The sequence below is a fragment of the Rattus norvegicus genome, chromosome 12 (assembly GCF_036323735.1).
Source record: "Rattus norvegicus strain BN/NHsdMcwi chromosome 12, GRCr8, whole genome shotgun sequence".
NCBI lineage: Eukaryota > Metazoa > Chordata > Mammalia > Rodentia > Muridae > Rattus > Rattus norvegicus.
In genome coordinates, this window is record NC_086030.1 from 15584079 (window position 1) to 15603547 (window position 19469).

The window sequence follows — 19469 nt, forward strand, 5'->3', positions numbered from 1 at the left end:
CCTTTGTGGGCATCTGCACCCACATGAAGCACACACAGGCCAACAGGTATGCACACACACCCACAAATAATAAACAAACAAACAAACAAAGTTTAAAGCTTGCAAGATTACTCTCAGTTAAGAGCACTCACAGGTTTGGCTCCCAGCACTGTGGCTCACAACGGTTCTTAACTCTAGTCCCAGGGAGTCCAGCACCTTCTTCTGGATTCCATGGGCACCAGGCACCCATGCAGCACACACACAAACTTGTGGGAAAACACTCATATATACATACATGCATAAAGAAAACTTGTAAGATGCCATTACAATTCAATGGGGGAAAAACCAAGGTCTTCAGACACTGCTCACGGGACAGCTGGATAACCAAGCACATGTAAAAGAATGAAACTAAAATCTTATCCTTGGGCTGGGGAGGTAGCTAAGTCAGCTTAGCTTGGCCTGCTCAAAGTCTCAGGTTCCAACCCCATAAAATCAGGTATGGTAGCACGCACTTGGGAGAAAGGTGGAGACAGGAACACCAATAGTTCAAGAATTATTGAAGAGCTACACGAGACACAGCATAAAAAACAATAACACGAAAGAAACAATAAAAAAGTGCCTTAACCTATACCGTGTATAAAAATTAACTAAAAACAGATTAGAAAGGCCAGAATGATGACTCAGCGGGGAAAGGTGCCTGCTAAAAATGCCCAGAACTACCCAAGCGAACCAACTCCCACAGGTTGTCCTCTGACACGTATAAACATACACATACACACACACACACACACACACACACACACACACACACACACACACACACATGAGCCTCCCTCTCCTGGCATGCACGCATGTTGACACACAAATAAAAATGGAAGGAGAGGATGGGGAAGAATGGGGGCAGAAATCAATCAGTCAACAAGGCTGAGCTTCCTGGGGATCCAGGTTCAGTTCCCAGCACCAGCATGGCAGCTTACTGATACAGCATGACACTTGACATTCTCCTGTGCCCTGTACATGCATGGATCTGTGTGTTGAACATGAATGTGTGTGTACTCACACTCACATACAGCACAATACCAAGCAGTATATTTACCATGATACCTGAATAAAGAAGGGAGGCTTATACAAAAGGAGCTGTACCAGAAACCATTTAACTCCTCAATTTGCTGTGAACCTTAAACTGCTCTACCAAAGCAGCCTTCTAAAAAGGAAACAAAAGATTTACATTGTAAAGTGAGACTGGAGGCTTTGCAATAAGAAAATCTAGCAAAGTTAGTTATGGTGGCACCTTCCAATAATCCCAGAACTTAGGAGGCTGAGGCAGGAGGACCACCAGCTAAAGACCAGTCTGGGTTACACAGTGAGATCTTGTTCCCTGGCCCCCAACCCCTGAAAAAATAAAGCTGAAAACATATATAAGAAACAAAGAAGGACATTTCATTGTAAATACTTTTCTATTCTTTGGTTTCAGGACCGAGAGGATATATTTTATGTTTATATGGCCATGTGTGGTGGTGTGCACCTTTAATTCCAGCATTCAAGAGGCAGAAGCAGGCTCATCTCTTTAAGTTCCAGGCCAGACTGGCCTACACAGTGACATCCAGACGAGCCATGGCTAAATCATTAGATGCCTATCCCCACCACCAAACAAACACACACACACACACACACACACACACACACACACACACACACACACCCTGCCTCTAAACTTGCTTGAGAACAGGTGGTACACTTTTCACATTTCAAACGATCTCTTACAATCAGACATAGTTCACTTACAAAATACACAGGAGCCAGCCCACTGTCAGTATTTCCTGTAACTCAGCAAACCACCGAGTTACACCTCCGTGTGCACTGCCCAACAGCGCTGTGATTTTCTATTTCACCTCTTGCACTGACCACTCACTCAACTGGTTCCTAAGGATAAGCTACTAGAAGCAGGCCTGCTGGATGGACTAAAGGACTCCACACTCAGATGCCATCTCCGGAAGCTCCCTTCTCTGGCTGCACTGACAGTGAGGGCCTGAGAGAGCCTGGGTCCCTTCTCACTCTCCACAAACTACTCAGGGGCCTTCTCTTCCTCCTCCTCATGTTATCATCTTGCACAAAGCCGGTATTCCATCAGTTAGTGATGCCCATGTATGAACTATGCCCACGTATGAACACTTCAACTGCATCCCACCACCACCTTCTTGTACATCCTAGCTTACTTGTTCAGGGACACAGCACTTCTTTCTTTTCACATGTGTGTGTGCATCTAGGAGAGCGCACACGTGTGACAGTGGAAGCTAAAGAACAATCTTCAGCATTACTCTTCAGGTCTCTTGTTTCCTGAGAGTCTCACTAACCTAAAGCTCGCCAAGTAGGCCAGGCTGCCTGGCCAGTGAGCCCCGGGACCTGCCTGTTGTGAGCCTCCCCAGTGTTGGGATTACGCATGTGCACCACCATGCCCAGCCTTTGTACTTGAGTTCTGAGGTTTAAACTCAGGTCCTCAAACACCTTACCAGCCAAGTCATCTGCCCAGCCCCATAGCACTCTTTAATTTCTTTGGTTTTTGTTTTGTTTTGTTTTGTTTTGATTTTTGAGATACAGTTTCTGTGTAGCCCTGGCTGTCCTGGAACTAGCTCTGTAGACCAGGCTGGCCTCAAACTCATAGAGAAGCCCCTGCTTCTGCCTCCTGAGTGCTGGGATTAAAGACACGTGTCGCCACCACATGGTTACTCTTTAATCTCTTAAACATTTGTGTGAACTGTCTAATGTACTTTACAAATATTTTTTGCTGCCATGTCTAACTGCTTTATAGTATATTTTTTAATACAGAATATTTTATTTTATGAATCAGATCTGGCAATTTTTTTTCATGTCTTCTGGATTTAGTGCCAAGGATGGCAAGTTCTTTTATATCCCAGGAGGATAAAAATACTTGAATATTTTAAGTAGAAAAGCTAAAAATGATCTCTTCCTATTTACTGATACATGTGCACGTGATGGGAGCTGTATGCAGTGTGCGTCTGTATTTGTGTGTGCCGGAAGGCAACAGCAGGAGTCTTCCTCTGCTGGTCTCCACCTCATTTTTTGAGACAGAATCTCTCAGTGAGTCCGGGCTATCAGTCTGTCATCTGCCCCAGCCTTTTACATGTGCGTGGGAAATCCAGCCTCAGGTCCTCACACTTGTACAGTAGTGAGCTGTCTTCCTACTGGGCCATGTCCCCAGCTCCAACAGGGACTTCAAGGAGGCTTCAGGACGAAAAAGGATGGCTGCCTGGCTCACTGAAGTTGCTTTCATGCCCACCTCTGTTCGTGCTCCTAGCCATCCCAAGAGACCTGGAAGGGAAGCTACTGGTCTCTTATCTGTCTAAGTGATGCTTCTGCAGGCGGCTGTAGTAAAGCTACCCAGAATGCCTCTCCAAGATGGTTTCCTGGTCCCAGAAGAGTAAAGCTACAAAAACAGGCATATAGAATTCTCAACAGTCACTCTCCTCCAAGGAGAGAACTGCCTGAGAGATGAGGCTGATAAGCAAAGCCTGTAAAAAGATGGCCGAACTTGGGGGCCCTGGATCAAGCCATTTCCAAGATCACCCCCACCTTTTTCTCTTCTATAATCTGGTCTCTCTTCCACTAGTAATCATGTGGGCTGGGATTCTACTGTTGAAGTTAATAAGATGGTCCAAGAGCTAGGCAGAGGAAACAATGACCTCGACAGGCTGAAGCATTTCCATTTACACTTAAGCTATTACAAAGACTCACTAGACTCCTTTTAAACACCATGTTGATTAAAGCCTACCCTTAAGTATTATTTAGAGAAATTAAAGCTAAAACATACTGTCTGTCACTTGGAAGGTGTGTTGAATTTATTAGTAGACATGTACGTACGTGTACCACAGGATGCTTTTGTGGCTCCAGATGTCCAAAGAGGCCATCTCTACGACCTCTGCAACCTCCACTCTTACTGTTTAAGACAGGCTACGTCACTGGCCCCGAAGCCCACGTATTTGGCTATATTAGATGGCCAGCAAGCTCCAAGGATCTATTGTCACTATCACCCCCAGCTCCCGGGTGATAGAAGAACACTGCCATGCCTGGCTTTTATATGTGTGCTACAGAGTATGCATTTCTGCAGAGAGCACTTTCCTCACCGTGCCATCTGCACGGAATATCATGTTTACCTTCTCTTCAGCTTACTTTTGTTTGGTTTTTGTTGTTGTTTTGGGGTTTTGTTTTGTGTTTTTGAGACAGGGTCTCACTACGTAGCTCTCTGGCTGTCCTGGAATTCACTCTATAGCTCAAGCTGCGGTTGAAATCACAGAGACTCTCCTGCCTCTGCCGACAGAGGGCTGGTATGAAACGCATGTGTCAGCAGCTCAGTCTAGCTTACTTCCTTTTGGTCATCACACGCTGCAGTGACTGGAACGAGGACGGCCCACAAGGCTCATAGGTTTCAGTGCTCGATCCACTGTAGGTGAACTGTTTTGGGAAAAATCAGGAGGTATGGCCTTGTTGAAGTGGCTGTGTGACTTGAAGTGGTTTTGAGGTTTCAAAAGCCCACATGAGGCCCAGGCTCTCTCCTCTCTCGGCTTCCAACTTTCTTTCTGATCAAGATATAACCTCTTAGCTACCACTCCTGTCTGCTGCCCCATTCTGCACCTTCTAAAACTGAAAGCAAGCCCCTACTGAATGCTTTCTTTTAAAAATCCCTTGGTCATGGTATCTCTTCACAACAGAATGATAACTTAGTCACAGATCTACAAGAGGATAAGCCTGGGTTTACACTGCCCTTAAACATACCCACAGTACAATGGCTACCGTAAAAGTCATTCAGTGCCTGCCAAGACTTAAACAGCCTTCTTTTTAAAGTCTTGGAAAATTCTACTTCTTGACCCATAGTTATAATGGGAAATAAAATCTCATCAAATCACTGTATCTAAAAAGCCTTATGAGAAACCAGTCCAATTAACACCCTTAGCCAGGTAACAAACCCTCCTCAGTGTCTTGAGGTAGAGGAACCAGCCTACCAGAGACAACACATGAGTCTTTTTGATTTTTACATTTTTTAAAGAAAGAGTTTTGGGTAGCCCAGGCTGACCCCGAACTCTCCATCTTCCTGCTCCCACTTCCCAAGTGCTAGGACACAGGCATGTTCTGTAACACCCAGCTGATACAGCGCAGGGATAGAACGCAGCAGCATTTCATGTATGCTAGGCAAGCACTCTAACAACTGAACTAGAACCCCAGCCCCAGGAGGTCTATCTGAGCCTTCCATTTCACGTTTCAGGAAGAACTGTTCTGTTCTGTTTTTTTGTTTTGTTTAATTTTGTTTAAGATTTACTTATTTATGTATTTTATGTATGAGTGTTCTAATTCATGTCTGCCTGCATGACAGAAGAGGACATCAGATCCCGTTACAGATGGTTATGAGCCTCCGTGCATCTGCTGGAATTGAACTCAGCACCTCTGGAAGAGCAGCCAAAGCTCTTAACTGCTGAACCATCTCTCCAGCCAGAGCTGTTTTATTCTTACACTAGACTTCAGGAGTCAGAGAGAGATAGACAGACTTTGCAGACGAGCCTGACTCTCACGATGCGGCATCAGTAGGAGTAGGAGAAAAACAGACAAGCAGAGGAAGAAACGGGCACCCAGCACGCTGTGACTGCAACTCGGCCTCCATACACTCAACGCTTGGAAAGAAGGTCTTACCCACAGAAGACTGGAACTGGGATGGGGCTGGAAGTGAAATGTTTGGCACTGAGAGTGTGAAGACCTCTGCTGGGGACTGGACAGAGGGGGTGTCTTCTGCTGGTGGTGTGAAGTCTATCTCATCATCAAAATTATCTTCAAATTCCTGCAATCAAAAGAAGCACATAGGAAAATTCAGCTGTTAGCACTGAAACAAGGAGTGTTTACCCGCTCATCTGGAACAGCCTGCCAGAATCTTCCAGTTCATCTTCACCTCCAATAAAAAGCTCAAGTGACTGGGCTAACTCCGCACAGCAGAATAAGTAAGATGCTTTCTCGTTCTCTGCCTTGCTTTGCTTTTGAGTCTGGCCTCTCATATCCCAGGCTAGCCCAGAGCTCCTGACCCTACTGCTCCCACTCCCCAAGGGCTAGGACATCAGGTCATGCACCACCCTATCTGGAATAAGAATAAGAGTTTAACGTAAGCAATGAATATCTTTTGTAATTTTTTAAACTGACAGCTTAAAGTTAAAAACAAAAATTTCTAAAATGCCCAAAGAACTTACGGGAATGAATACTTGCCCAGGCTCAAAGCTTCAAGGATAGAAAAGGCTCAAAAATTTGCTGAGGGATTAAATAATTCTTTCAAAAATTTACTTTCACAAATCTTTTTGCAAACTGGGTCAGAGTTAATTTTATTTTGAAATTTTCTAAGTGCACTTATAATTACAATATGATTTCTATTGAAATATAAAGCTTAAAAAGCCAGTATTTTAGGGTCTGGGGAGCTGGTTCAGTGGTTAAGGGCACTTGTGCTCTTGCAGAAGGAGGCCTGGGTTTGGTTCTCCACAACATTCACAGCTGACTTTTTTTATGTGCTTGTGCACATACCCACATACATAGTTAGAAATAATAAAAGCATTCTGCTTTAAGCCAGAAATCATGCCAGGGGCCGAATATGGCAGTACATGCCTTATAACCCCAGCTACTCAGGAGGCCTTGGTAGAAGTTCAAAGTCAGTCTGGTCAACTCAGAGAAAATATGTCTCAAAATAAAATAATACAATACAGTTTAAAAAAAAAAAAGAGGGCTGGGAAGTAACTCATGCATTAACCTAGCAAGTGGCGGACTCTGGGCTCCATCCCAGCACCACAGAACAAAGCCCCCTGAGACTGCACCTATCACACTGTGGGACGTCATCTTCAATGACGTGGTGGGCAGATGCTGTCCTGACTCTCCTATCCTCACTCCTGTGAGCTGGGTGTCCTCTGGGGGCCCAGGTGAGCTTACTGAGGATACAAAAGATGAACAAACCATTCCTTCCTTCACCCCTCAGAGCCCCAGAACACACAGAGAACCGATTCATGACCGAGGTCCTCCATGCTTCTGCCATCACCCTTCTCTTCATTTTCCTTTGCTGTCACATTCCCTTAGAGCCCCACCAAGAGAAAAAGAACCTATGGGGAGTGATGGGAGATTTCTGACATTTAGGTTTCTGTACAGATGTGAGGGGCCATTCGCAGGCATTATTGCTATTTGCATGTAAGGAAAACAAGATTCTGAAAGTTCAATCTGTTAAGCTGACATTGGGTGTGACGAAACAGCACTAGCAGGGTCGAGCCAGCCTCTGTGCAGGTTGACCCTGGCTCAAAAGGGAAACAAATGTGGTGGCTTCTAACACTTGAGAAATGGAGGAAGGAGGGTAAGAAGCCCCAGACTACTAGGGGTTTGTGAGATTTTGTGAAAGAGGAAGGAAAGGAGGAAGGAAGAAAAAAAGAGAGAGAAGTCCCATTTTTGTGTCTATGCCAGCGAGTCGGAGGACAACTCTGGGTGTTGACCTTGCCTGCCTTCCATTGATCAGACAGGGTCTGTTTCCCCCACTGCATACGCTAGTCTAGCTGGCCCTCTAGCTTCTGGGAAGGTTCCTGGCTCTGCCCTGTTTCCCCACAGGGGCACTGGGATAACAGATAAAAGTGCTACTGTAGCTGGCTCTACACAGGCTCTGGGGTCTGCACTCAGTCCTCACGCTCACACAGCAACTGCTTTACCCACTGAACCGTCTTCCTAGCTCCCAGCTGTACATGCTCTTGTAGTCACCAAGCCTCTCTTGTTAAAAAGACTTCATCCATCATCCCTTAAAAATGTCCCTTCAGGGGTTGGGGATTTAGCTCAGTGGTAGAGCGCTTGCCTAGGAAGTGCAAGGCCCTGGTTCGGTCCCCAGCTCCGAAAAAAAGAAAAGAAAAAAAAAAAAAAAGGAGGAGAGGAGAGGAGAGGAGAGGAGAGGAGAGGAGAGGAGAGGAGAGGAGAGGAGAGGAGAGGAGAGGAGAAGGAAAAGGAGAAGGAAAAGGAGAAGGAGGAGAAGGAGAACTAATAATAACACTGAGGTAAGGCCACCTGGCTTTCTGATTTGTCTCACTTAGGGCCACTCAACCCCTGAAACTGCAGAGCTCTAAGTCCAAAGGAAACCAACCAACATCATCAACCTCGATAACATTCACTCAGTCACAGATGCTAAAGCTGGAGAGCTCAACACAGTGCAGCCCCTGCATCAGCCAGGGGCAACTGCAAAGCGATGCACAATCCCAGACTCTGAGCTGCAGCACAATTGGCTCCCTTGTGGATACTCACATTCAAACCCAGATCAATCTAAGGCAAGGATGAGGTATCTGGAAATGTGAGAAGAGGCTGGACTTTGGTATCAGCAACCCTATCAGACTTTTATCTTTGTCCCCGAGTGGCCAGGTTTCTGTGCAAAGTCCTCTGACGAGACTGATGGCCAGGGGTTTTAGATTCTCTATCTATTGCTGTGCTCCCAACAGAGAAGTCAGGAAGTTCCCACAGAAATGTGTGCATCCACGTGAGCCTAGGGAGGGTGCTGATGCATAAAGCCCACAGTGCCCATAGGCCACCCCTGCCAGACTGTTGCCTGGACTCAGAATTCCCTCCAGGTCTCCCCTGCAGTTAGCTTTCTATGCAGGGCAGTGTTGAGCTAGGAGGACAATGCACTTCCCCATCTCCTCAGAGATACCACAGACTCCAAGTGAAGGGAGCACAGAATAAAAATGGCATGAGGGGACTGAGGAGATAGAGAAGGTACTTGTGTGAAAGCCTTTTGAAACAGGCTGCCCTTCAACTAGCAATCCTCCTTCCTCCCTCAGCCTCCATGTGCTGCGGTTAATCATGCGACCACCACCCCCAGCTAATATACTCTTAAACAAATAATGTGTCAACACGGGCAGTAATTTCTAGAGAAATCTCCACTGGTTTGCTAGCAGGTCCCATCCACCTGCAGCTATAGTGCCAGACCCTCTTACACTGACTGTAGGTAGGAAACATTCTAGGTACCAAGTATGATTCTCTTTAGGGAATTAAAGTTTAGAGACAAACTTGAGGTTTCTGGTGCCTTTCCTCATATAAAATAATCTGTGGGGAAATCCCTTTGCTTGGGTGAGGTAATGATCAGAAATGTGAGAGCCCACATAAAAGCCTGAAAGAAGCCACAACCTGCCTGGTCTTCTGTGCAGACCATAACAAGGGAACTCGATCACCACACATTGTCCCTTATTTAAGCAAAAAACAAAACAAAACAAAATGAAACCGTAAGACATACCCCAGTGTCTGCTGTCACAGAGGCTCCAAGGAGGTGAAGAGATAGCTGAGTTGGTAAACTCCTTGCTGGGCAAGCATGAGGACCTGGGTTCTATAGCCAGCACTCATATAAAGAGGCAGGCATGAGGATGCACCTGTAATCGCACTGCTGGGGAGGTTTGCACAGGTGGGTCCCTGGAGTCACCATCCGGTCAGCCTAGCCTTGCCCATGAGCTCCAACCCCAGTGAGAGACCCTGACTCAAGAAAACAACTTGGGAGGCATCCCAAAGAGGCCCACAAGGTTGACCTCTGGCCTCTATATGTACATGTACACATACAGGAAAGTACACATACACAAGCATATGCACACACACATACAACTCCCTAAGGCAAGGCTGGCAAGCGATAGCTGCTGGGTCAATTCCAAGCCGCCTACTTTGTCAATCAAATTCTATTGGCACAAACAGAGCATCTGTTGTTGACACAGCATTACAATGGCAGGGTCGAGGGTAAGAAGGCTATGACGGAGACTGTGTGACCCACAATGTTTTTATGCACAAGAAAAGGAAAAAGTCGGGGTTGGGGATTTAGCTCAATGGTAGAGCGCTTGCCTAGCAAACGCAAGGCCCTGGGTTCGGTCCCCAGCTCCGGAAAAAAAAAAAAAAACAAAAAAACAAAAAACAAGAAAAGGAAAAAGTCTGTTGACCCTTTCTTTGTTCCTAAGAGAATGTGATCCACAGAAATGCTATCGATAAATGTCTCAGCAGCTATTTTAGGGCTAGGGCTCGGTCAGCGTATTACTTGCCTTGTGCACATGAGTTCAAACTCCAGAACACAGGTGAAAACGCTGGATGTGGTTGCAAGGTCCAGCACTAGGGAAGTAGAGAAAGAAGGGTCCCTGAGGTTGGACAGCCAGCCTGTCTAGCCTACTCAGCAAACTCTGGGCCAGTGAAACCCCTGTCTCAAAAGAGTGTCACTGACGATGGCATCTGAGGTTGTAGTCTGGCTTCCTATGTGCATGCGTGTGCACACACACATACCCACACTCACTTTAAAAACCAGCAGATGATTTTAAATGCCCATGCCTTCTGTGCTCACCTTAAAGTCTATTTCTGGGTCCTTACAGCAGGAAACACAGTTTGCAATTAACACTATCAGTACCATTAAACTGCACACCGACAGGATCACAAACAAGGAGGGAACTTCTACAACAGGTGCGTCCCCTGCAAAAAACAGAAGTTATGTTAAAAGCATGTAATTCTCAAGTCAACTTTAATTAACTGAACCAACACCTTTTCTTCTGGATATGAATGGGTCCAAGGACTCACAAAAAATATCGCTTAACTACTCTAGAAGAAGCCAAGTGCCCGCAAGCCAATTTTGTACTTTATAACAGCAGACTTAGAGAAGCACTGCAGAGAAAAAAGGTCCCAGGCCTCTCACTGAGCTCCACCGAGGCTCACATCTTACATTTGTGTGTGCTTTCCCAATGGGAGGGCAAGACTGGTACTCAGGGTGAGCTGAGCCTCAGGCTGTCCTTGAGTTGTCTCCCCTCCAACCTCTGACAGTTTCTCAGTCTTCTGGGCACTTTTGGAGAGTTATGTGTGGTATGTCCTTCAACTTGGATGTTTCCAAGACTATGGAGTGATTACAGATATTTAGGGAGACTCTAAAACAGTATAGGAGGGAACTCCGTGGCTCCTGCATTTGTAGCACCTCAGAGGTACACTACTTGTTCCTGGCGGAGTGAACTCTGTCTGATCATGTGATCCCGAAGGTTTTGTGACCATCAAATCACCATGCGTTCCCTTCGAGACTCTAGGCCTTACGAGCAGATAAAGCCCAGTACTTAGCCGCTGATGAAAATCTGAAAGGCCTGAATGAACTGCCAATAGGGACTAAGTTCTTCTTCAATAACTTGAAGTCAATTTATAAAAGCAACACTGGTGCCCCATCCTTACCAAGAGATGCTAAGGAGCTGGGACTCTGTGTATCAGCCAAGGTCAAGAATCTACTAAAAAGGCAGGAGTACAGCTCAGTGGTTAAGAACACCGGCTTCTCTTTCAGAGGAACTGGGTTTGATTCCTAGGTCCTCTTGCAGGCTCATATCCACCTCTTACCTCCAGTTCCAAGAGAATCCTGAGGGCGCTGCAGCACACAGTCTACACACCCAGGCAAAACACCCACACAAAATAAAAATAAAGATATTTTTTCACAAACAGGATTTCATTTCTGGACTGGAACTCACTGTAACTGATCAGACCAACTTCAAACTCCCTGAAATACATGTCAGTCTGAGTACCAACACTAGCGGACGTGCTACCCTGCCCAGCCTTACACCTTACTTTTGTTCACACAGAGTCTCTCTGAACCTGGATCCCACTAAGTTCTGGAATGGCTGGTCAGCAGGCCCCACCCAGCGATGTACCTGCTTCTGCCACCCCAGCACTGAGACTGCACCTGTGTGCCACTGCAGCTGGCATCTGTACACAGGTGCTGTGGGTCGAATGCAGGTCCTCACATTCACTCAGGAAGCATTTTACTGACTGAGCCATCTCCCCGTGCCCACCAGTGGTTATTCAATTTTAGTAACTCCACTTGGATGCACATAATAAAGACCAAATGTGACCCTACAGAACTGTACAGAGTGCTTTCATATCTAACACGTCAGATTTTACTGACTTTAAAAACATGGTTTAGGGGTTGGGGATTTAGCTCAGTGGTAGAGCGCTTACCTAGGAAGCGCAAGGCCCTGGGTTCGGTCCCCAGCTCCGGAAAAAAGAACCAAACATGGTTTGACCACCACCTTTTTTCATGTGTATGCATGTATAGGTTCCTGAACACGTGTATATATGCTCCTGGAAGCCAGAGGCCAGTGTCAGCAATCTCCCTCAATCATTTTGTACTTTATCCTTCTATAGCAGGAACTCTCAGTGAGCCCCAGAGCTCACGGATATGACCAGTCCCCGACTCCATCTCCAGTATTGCCATGCCCATGTCCGGCCATCACATGGATTCAGGAGATCTGAACGCCAGGCCTCTTTCTTGAGTGACAAGTGCTTTAGTGGCTGGACCATCTTCCCAGCTCCCTCCCCTTCTTGTCTAGACAGCATCTTGCTATATAATCTAGGCTGACCCCAAGCTTTCAATCCTCCATCGTCAGTAATAGAATTACAGAGGCACCATTCTGCCCAGCTTGCCCACTGCATTTTAACTTCTCTGCATGCCACGGACATACACTTCAAAGCAGTTGCTATACCTGGCAGCACTGCTTCCTTGTAGGTACGAGAGGCACGGTGTGCTGATGAGTGATGGTGTCTGACACTTGATAAAATGCAGCACTGTTCCATCTGCCGGCACAGTACCGGATGTAACTGGACCAGCTCCACGTCACAGATCAGGAGACCTGATGTGCTCAGAGCTTGTGGTGGGAAAGCAGCTCTGGAGGCCAAGTGTTAGGAGCATGTCCCCACCCTCCCTAGACAGCACAGCTCTAAAGCCTCCATGTGGTTAACCTTTTCATTCTTTTGACTCAGTATCTGGCCTGGCCAGCCTGGGACTCACAGAGCTCCAGCTGCCTCTGTGCGAGACGCAGGCTTGTGCACCCACACCTGGCCCCACAGTTTACCATTTATACTTACGAAACCCTAGTGCACTTCACCCCGTGCTTACCACTGCCTGTAAGGGAAACCTGAATCCTGTGGGCTTCTAAGCCCCTTCTCCAAACTCTGCAAAGGTGATATCAGTACCTGTCCTCTCTTTTACTGTAACTGCTTGATTTTCAAGCACTAACCTACTTCTTATAAAACTAGATCACAGGGCTGCCTGAAGGCTGGCCCAACGATCTGATTCACAAATTGGTCTTCTGTGAGTCTTTAGGCAGGCATGAAAAGATAGACTCATGGTAACAACAAGTCCTGCCATGCTAAGCCTATCGTCTTATGTACTTTGTTATGTTTTGGTGTGTGTGTGTACACGCTCAAGACAGCAGGTACACAAATGTACACCAGTGCTCATATATGCATGTTGGAGGACAATGTTGGGTGGCGGTCCTCAGATCTCTCACTGTCCTAAAGCTTCACCAAGGAGGCCAGGCTAGCTTGCCAAGGGCTCCAGGAATACAGTCCCCGGCGCCAACCTGCCCTTGCGGGGACTGCAGTGGAGCCCTTGTTGTACATCCCTTTTCATGTAGATTCTTGGGATCTCAGGCCTTCTTCCCTCCTTACACTGGTGAAGGAAAAACTCCCACAAAATGAGGAAATGAAGCTATAGACTGGAAGGTGAGTTGGGTTTGCTCAAACCACAGAAAGGAAGTAGGTTCTAGAAGCAGGAACCACAACTGAAATCCCCAGGCCCTGTGGTTAAACCAGAAACCCAGCCTCACAAAGACTCCTGGCTGCAACTGTCAGGACACTAGGAAGCCAGTTTCTCTTTAACCGGCTCTGTCTACTGCATTCAGAAATGCACAAGACAAAGCAATCATCTGCTACAGAAAAACCTCCACAGTGACAGCCTGTCACCATACCCTCAGACAGCTCCCCAGGTTCCACAGAGAAGGAGGAGGAGGAAGCTAATGAAGGGCTTGGGCTACTTAATACGCTTCTCTGCAGACACTATTTAAAAACATCTGGCACCCCAAGAGCACATTGCACTGCACTCTGATTCAGGTTTCAGAGCCCTCTAATAGCTATCTACGACTTGACTTACTAAGCAGAATACTTGGGGAACTCTACGAGGTAGGTAGGTACATGCTATTTGCTTTAGAGACAGGTAATTTGGAAAGGGCGGTAATTTCCCAGTAATGACTCATGGTGGGTCAGGAGCTGCTAGCTGCCTATTAATTTAGCCATTATAAATCCAGCCAATTATCTGATCATGGTCCCCAAAACCTCCAATGAAACCTGTGAGCATGTGTAATTAACTAGAGACTCGCCTGGTAAAAAGAAATTGATGACCAATGTTCAAATCCCCTGGGGCTCACACACCATTGATTCTCTCTCTGACATTCCTCTTTGGTTCCCAGCTGACATACTTGTATAAGGAGAATCTCCTCCTATTTGCCAGGTGGTTAACTGGTAGCTAGAGTTAAAGAAGGGTGCAGGCTAGATGCTGTGAGAATGTCTGTTTACCATCCAGGAAGGGCATCAACAACAGTCAAACAAATTCTCCCACCCAAGACTAGGCTGAAGAACCGATGAATGTTCTTAAAACAAGCAAACAGGTGTGTGTGTGCACAAATGATATGCATATGTGTACACCTATAGAGGGCATGGAATATCTTCCTGAATTCTCCCTACCCTTATATGGGTCTGTGATGCAAATGAGGTCACCAGGCTTTTGCAGCAAGCAATTTAGCTGGTGAGCCATCTTGAAGGCCCCCATTGAGTTTCTTAGGGATTATTTTCACAACTATTGGAAACTCACCAAAAAGCCCACCCTGGAGTGAGCAACTCCTCACAGAAGCTCTTCATCACCCTACACCTCTAACAGGAACATCCAAAACCCACTCCTCCTGGACCACATACACCTAGACCAACACAAGTCACAAACTTAATTAAAATAGTATGACAACTAATTTTTTAAATGGACTGTTACTGTGTATCTCTGTATGTAGAGCTCTTCTGGGAGTTGGTTCTCTTCTTCCACTGTGGGTTCTAGGAGTCGAACTCAGACTGTTAGAGCTGTATGGCAGGGGTTGGGGATTTGGCTCAGTGGTAGAGCGCTTGCCTAGCAAACGCAAGGCCCTGGGTTCGGTCCCCAGCTCCGAAAAAAAGAAAAGAAAAAAAAAAAAAAAAAGAGTTGTACGGCAGATGACCTTACCTGCTGAGCCACCTCACCAGCCTATATTAAAAGATTTTTAAATAAGTTTATTTTGTTTGATTTTTTTTTTTGGGGGGTAACTCAATTGTACAGTTCTTAAGTTTAAACTTCATAGATGACAATGTCTTATACTGTCAGAATTGGCACATGTGTGGGCTAGTGTCTCAGAAGAGAGACCATGTGCAGCTAGGGTAAGAGGAGGACTGGGATCTCAGGTGAGGAACTGCAGGCCTTCCTTCGAGTCCTCCAACAGAATGAGTTTCCTGTGGCTCATCCCAGAGGCTCTGATTTAGGACAGCAACGGCCCTGCCACGCTCAAAAGACAGTGTTCCACCACAGACAGCTCAATTTGCCTCTACCGTTTGCTTTTCCAAATGAGCTGGTTAGCTAGCATTCTCTAGTGGTCACCAGGTTAGAAGGGCTACTGTTGCTCTTTGGGGAGACTTGTTAGGAAGTAGTAGTAGGCTTAAACTGCCTGGAATGTTCAGTCCACTATAGTTTTCTTTTCCTTTTTCCTTTCTTTTTTGAGACAGGGTGTTGCTATACATGGTCTCTCTTCTGAGGCAGTAGCCCACACATGTGCCCTGGCTACCCTGGAACTAGATATGTAGACCAGGATGGCTTTGAACTTAAAGAGATTTGCATGTGAGTGCTAGGAATAAAGTAGTGAGCCACCAACCCTGACTTGTAATTATTCTTAAGGATGCTGCACTGTTTCTGCAGAAGTCTGCTCCCTACCCCTCCACCAAGAGCCCAGCACCCTCAGACTGCTGCTGCCTGCTGTGTTCCAGGCTCACCTTGTAAACAGTTGCTGCTGCAGACCTCTGGCAAATCCGGTCTACAAGAGCCAGTAACTGCCTGTGTATTTAAGACCGCAGCCCAAGGGCTGGATATGTAACTTGGTAATGCTGTGCTAGTCTGTGCTGGCTTAGCATGTATGAGTCCCTGGATTTGTGGTGGTGGTGGTGGCAGCAGTAATGATAAAGACAGCCTTGCCCCTCACTGCAGCCTCGGGCAACTGACCGGCTTGTTACTTATTCATTACTGAATTACAACTACTCTAGACAACAATTTGCCACTGCTTTGTACCATTGCTGGTTTCAGAGTGGTCCTTTCACAATGTGGGTCCTGGGCACTGTGCTCAGGTTGTCAGGATTGATAGATAACACACCCCTTATATACTCTTAAACTTGTGTTTTAAGTCTTTACTTGTAGTGCTAGGACTACAGCAACCAAGAATCACAAGCTGGGTGGCCGAAACAAACAAAAATCATCACTTCCCAAGTTTCAAGCTCAAGACCGAGATGCTGGCAGGACAGTGCAAAGGCCATGTCCTGCTGCATCCTCAGAATCCCATCACCTTTGCAGCCTAGACTTGCTGAGCTTCCCTTGCTCTCTCTCCATTTGAGAGCCATGTGGTCCTCCCTCTGACCACACCAATCGTCTTTTATTGCCTTACGCTCCATGTACCAGGAAACTACCACTGACACCCGCCCCACCCCACAACCCCTTGCCCATCAGTGGGAATCTTCCCTAAGGTCCAAGGTAAGGATCTGCCTTTGGACACCAACTGCATTGCCTCATCCCAGAACTGACCACACCATCTTAAAAGTCCCCAGCTAAATGGGGCCAGGGATTAGGCTTACATATAACCTCCAGTGAGTCCCCAGGTCCTAGTAAAAAGACTGTCTAAAAAAATAAGGTACGGGTTGGGGATTTAGCTCAGTGGTAGAGCGCTTGCCTAGCAAGCACAAGGCCCTGGGTTGGGTCCCCAGCTCCAAAAAAGAAAAAAAAAAAAAAAAAAAAAAGGTGCATGGCTTTTGAGGAGCAATACTTAAGACTGACCTCTGCCTCCACATACTAGCATCCATGTGCACCTGCAAAGACACGCACACACATGCACGTGTATACACCCACATACACAAAATACACACAACAAGGGGGAGGAGGTCTCAGGATACTTCTACTATGGGATAACCTTTACTGATATGCTGAAATATATACCACGGACTGAGGGACTTCAGCAGCAGCATGATCACCTTACTGTTCTGCATGCTGAAGTTCTAGCTCAAGCCTAAGTCCAAGCAGCAGGCTGGCCTCTCCTGCAACCTCTAGCCTTCTCCTTGCAGATGCTGTCCTCTCCCTATATCCTCCAGCGGCCTTCTGTGTGCATATCACTGCTGTCTCCCTGACCTAACTTCTTCTTCCTGTGGACAGTAGTCAGGCTGCATTAAGAGCCTGCCATGCTGCCCTTATTTGAACTTAGTCACCTCTTCAAAGGCTCAAACTCCAAACACAATCAGTTTTAGGTGCTGGTGTGGTGTGAACAAGTCATACCCACAACACTGAAATTGTGGGTGGTGCATGTATTTGCATATTCATGAATATATAGGCACATTTGTGCATGCAACTGCACCTGCACATGTGTGCATGTGGAGAAGTCAGAGTACAACTGCAGCTGTCACTCCTCAGGTGCCATCTACCTTGTTTTCTGAGACAAGGTCCTCACTGGCTGGGACTTGCCAAGTAGACTGGGCTGGCTGGCCAAGGAGTTCCAGGGATCTCCGTATTTCTGTCTCTCTAGTGCTGGGATTACGATCATGCCCTCCCCTACCGTGTCCAGCTTCTCTTACATGGGTTCTGAGGACTGACCCCAGATCCTCACAACTGCTAGACAACACGTCACCGAGTTATCATCCCAGCCCCAATGTTGTTGCTGTTTTGTCATTGTTTTTATACTGAGGCAGAATCTTGCCATGTACTTTGGCTAGCTTGAAAGTCACAGTAATTCTCCTGCTCCAACTGCTGGTATACAGACTGCTGTGTACAGTCTATCACATGTCCAATTTAAAAACTAACTTAAGTTGGTGGTATTGGCACATGCCTTTAATCTTGGCACTTGGGACGCTGATGCAGGTAGATCTCTGAATTCAAGGGCAGCCTGGTCTATACAGTGAGTTCCAGAACAGCCAAGGCTACACAGTGGAACCCTGTCGAAAGAAAGAAAGAAGGAAAGAAAGAGAGAGAGGGGAGGGAGGGAGGGAGGGAGGGAGGAACAGAGGGAGGGAGGGGAGAAGAAGAGAAAAACCCCACAAAACAAAACCCAACTAACTTAAGATGGCCATGCTATTGGTGGAGAAGCTGTCCCAGAGATGCCAGGACTAAATCCAGGCCACCTTCCACTCTGGCCCCCAGGCCCCAGGGGCTGCTCAGTTCAGACTCCCTGACCAGCCAAGTACAAACAAGGCAAGCAGAGCTCCAGGGAGGCTGCTTTCTACAGTGCACCCACTTCCTGCTCTCCCAGACCCTCTCACCTTGAAGTTGACACAAGACAAACAAGTGGCTGTGTGAAAACTGAAACTGGGGGAGACAGGGCTAGCCTGATAGAGGAGACCTGAAGCCAGCCACCAGCAATCTTCCAAACTGTTCCTGTCAGCCCACCTCTGAAACATAGAGCTTTAGCTTTTCTCTTTCTTTTGAGGTTTTAAAGAATTTTTTTCTAATTACGTATATTAGGAGGAGGGGTATCTGCACACGAGTGCAAGTACCTGTGAAGGACAAAAGAGAGTGCTGGATCCCCTGAGCTGGAGTCACAGGCAGATATGAGCCATCCAGTGTGGGTGCACTGGAAGCCCAGGAAGCATTAGCAACTGCTGGGCTATCTCTCCAGCACTGCTTTTCTTTTAAAGCAAGTTAGAACCAAGAAAACCATCTTTCTCTTCCAACACCCCAACACACAGCTTTGTACCCCAGAGATATGTAATGTGAGCCACCCTCACACTGTTTAAGGGAAACTGTGGGCAATCACCATGGGTCCCGCAGTTTTGTTTTACACATCAAAATTGCAAGTCCATCTGTCATAAAAGCTTTCTACACATAGTACCTTAAGTCACTAATGTTTTCTGTGTGCCTCATGTACCAATACGTCCTTTACAACAGCACTAAACAATCTAGACTCTCCCCAATGGGTGCTAATATTAGAAAGAGGAAACAAAAAATAGCACTAAATACACTCAGCCGCACACTGAGGGCTGGTGATGAATCAAAGATTCCACACGAAGCCCTAAGCAGAAGCTAGTGGCCTAGGAACCCAAATCACCCATGCTCTAACCGTGCTAATCACAACAGAAAAATGGGTGGTCGTGGGTGGCCTCCATTTATTCACCACTGACTGGTGATCATAAAGGCCAACTGGCCATTCCTGCTCTGACAGAAGGATGACACACTTTGAGGGCTGACTGAATACTGCGAATGACATCATTTTATATGAAACTGCTGGTTCTTTCAGACTACGCCATTAAAATCTGTTGCTAAAACATCAAGTCACCCCTTCTTCTAGAACACTCCAAGGGATTTGGACTACACAGAAGAACTACTGTATGGTGGCCTGGTCTGGTCAAAA

At 46.6% G+C, this 19469-nt stretch overlaps 1 protein-coding gene across 3 annotated transcripts in view; it reads right to left on the reverse strand.

Annotated features, from left to right (window-relative positions):
* The window catches only part of Lmtk2 (lemur tyrosine kinase 2), an 81965-nt gene that overhangs the window by 43651 nt on the left and 18845 nt on the right, over positions 1-19469 (reverse strand). For all 3 annotated transcript variants that reach the window (XM_039089354.2, XM_039089353.2, NM_001427236.1), the window contains exons 2-3: positions 10346-10470; positions 5680-5824 (exon numbers count right to left, since the gene is read on the reverse strand). In XM_039089354.2, the coding sequence (XP_038945282.1) occupies positions 5680-5824; positions 10346-10470 (270 nt within the window). The remainder of the gene's footprint in view (positions 1-5679; positions 5825-10345; positions 10471-19469) is intronic.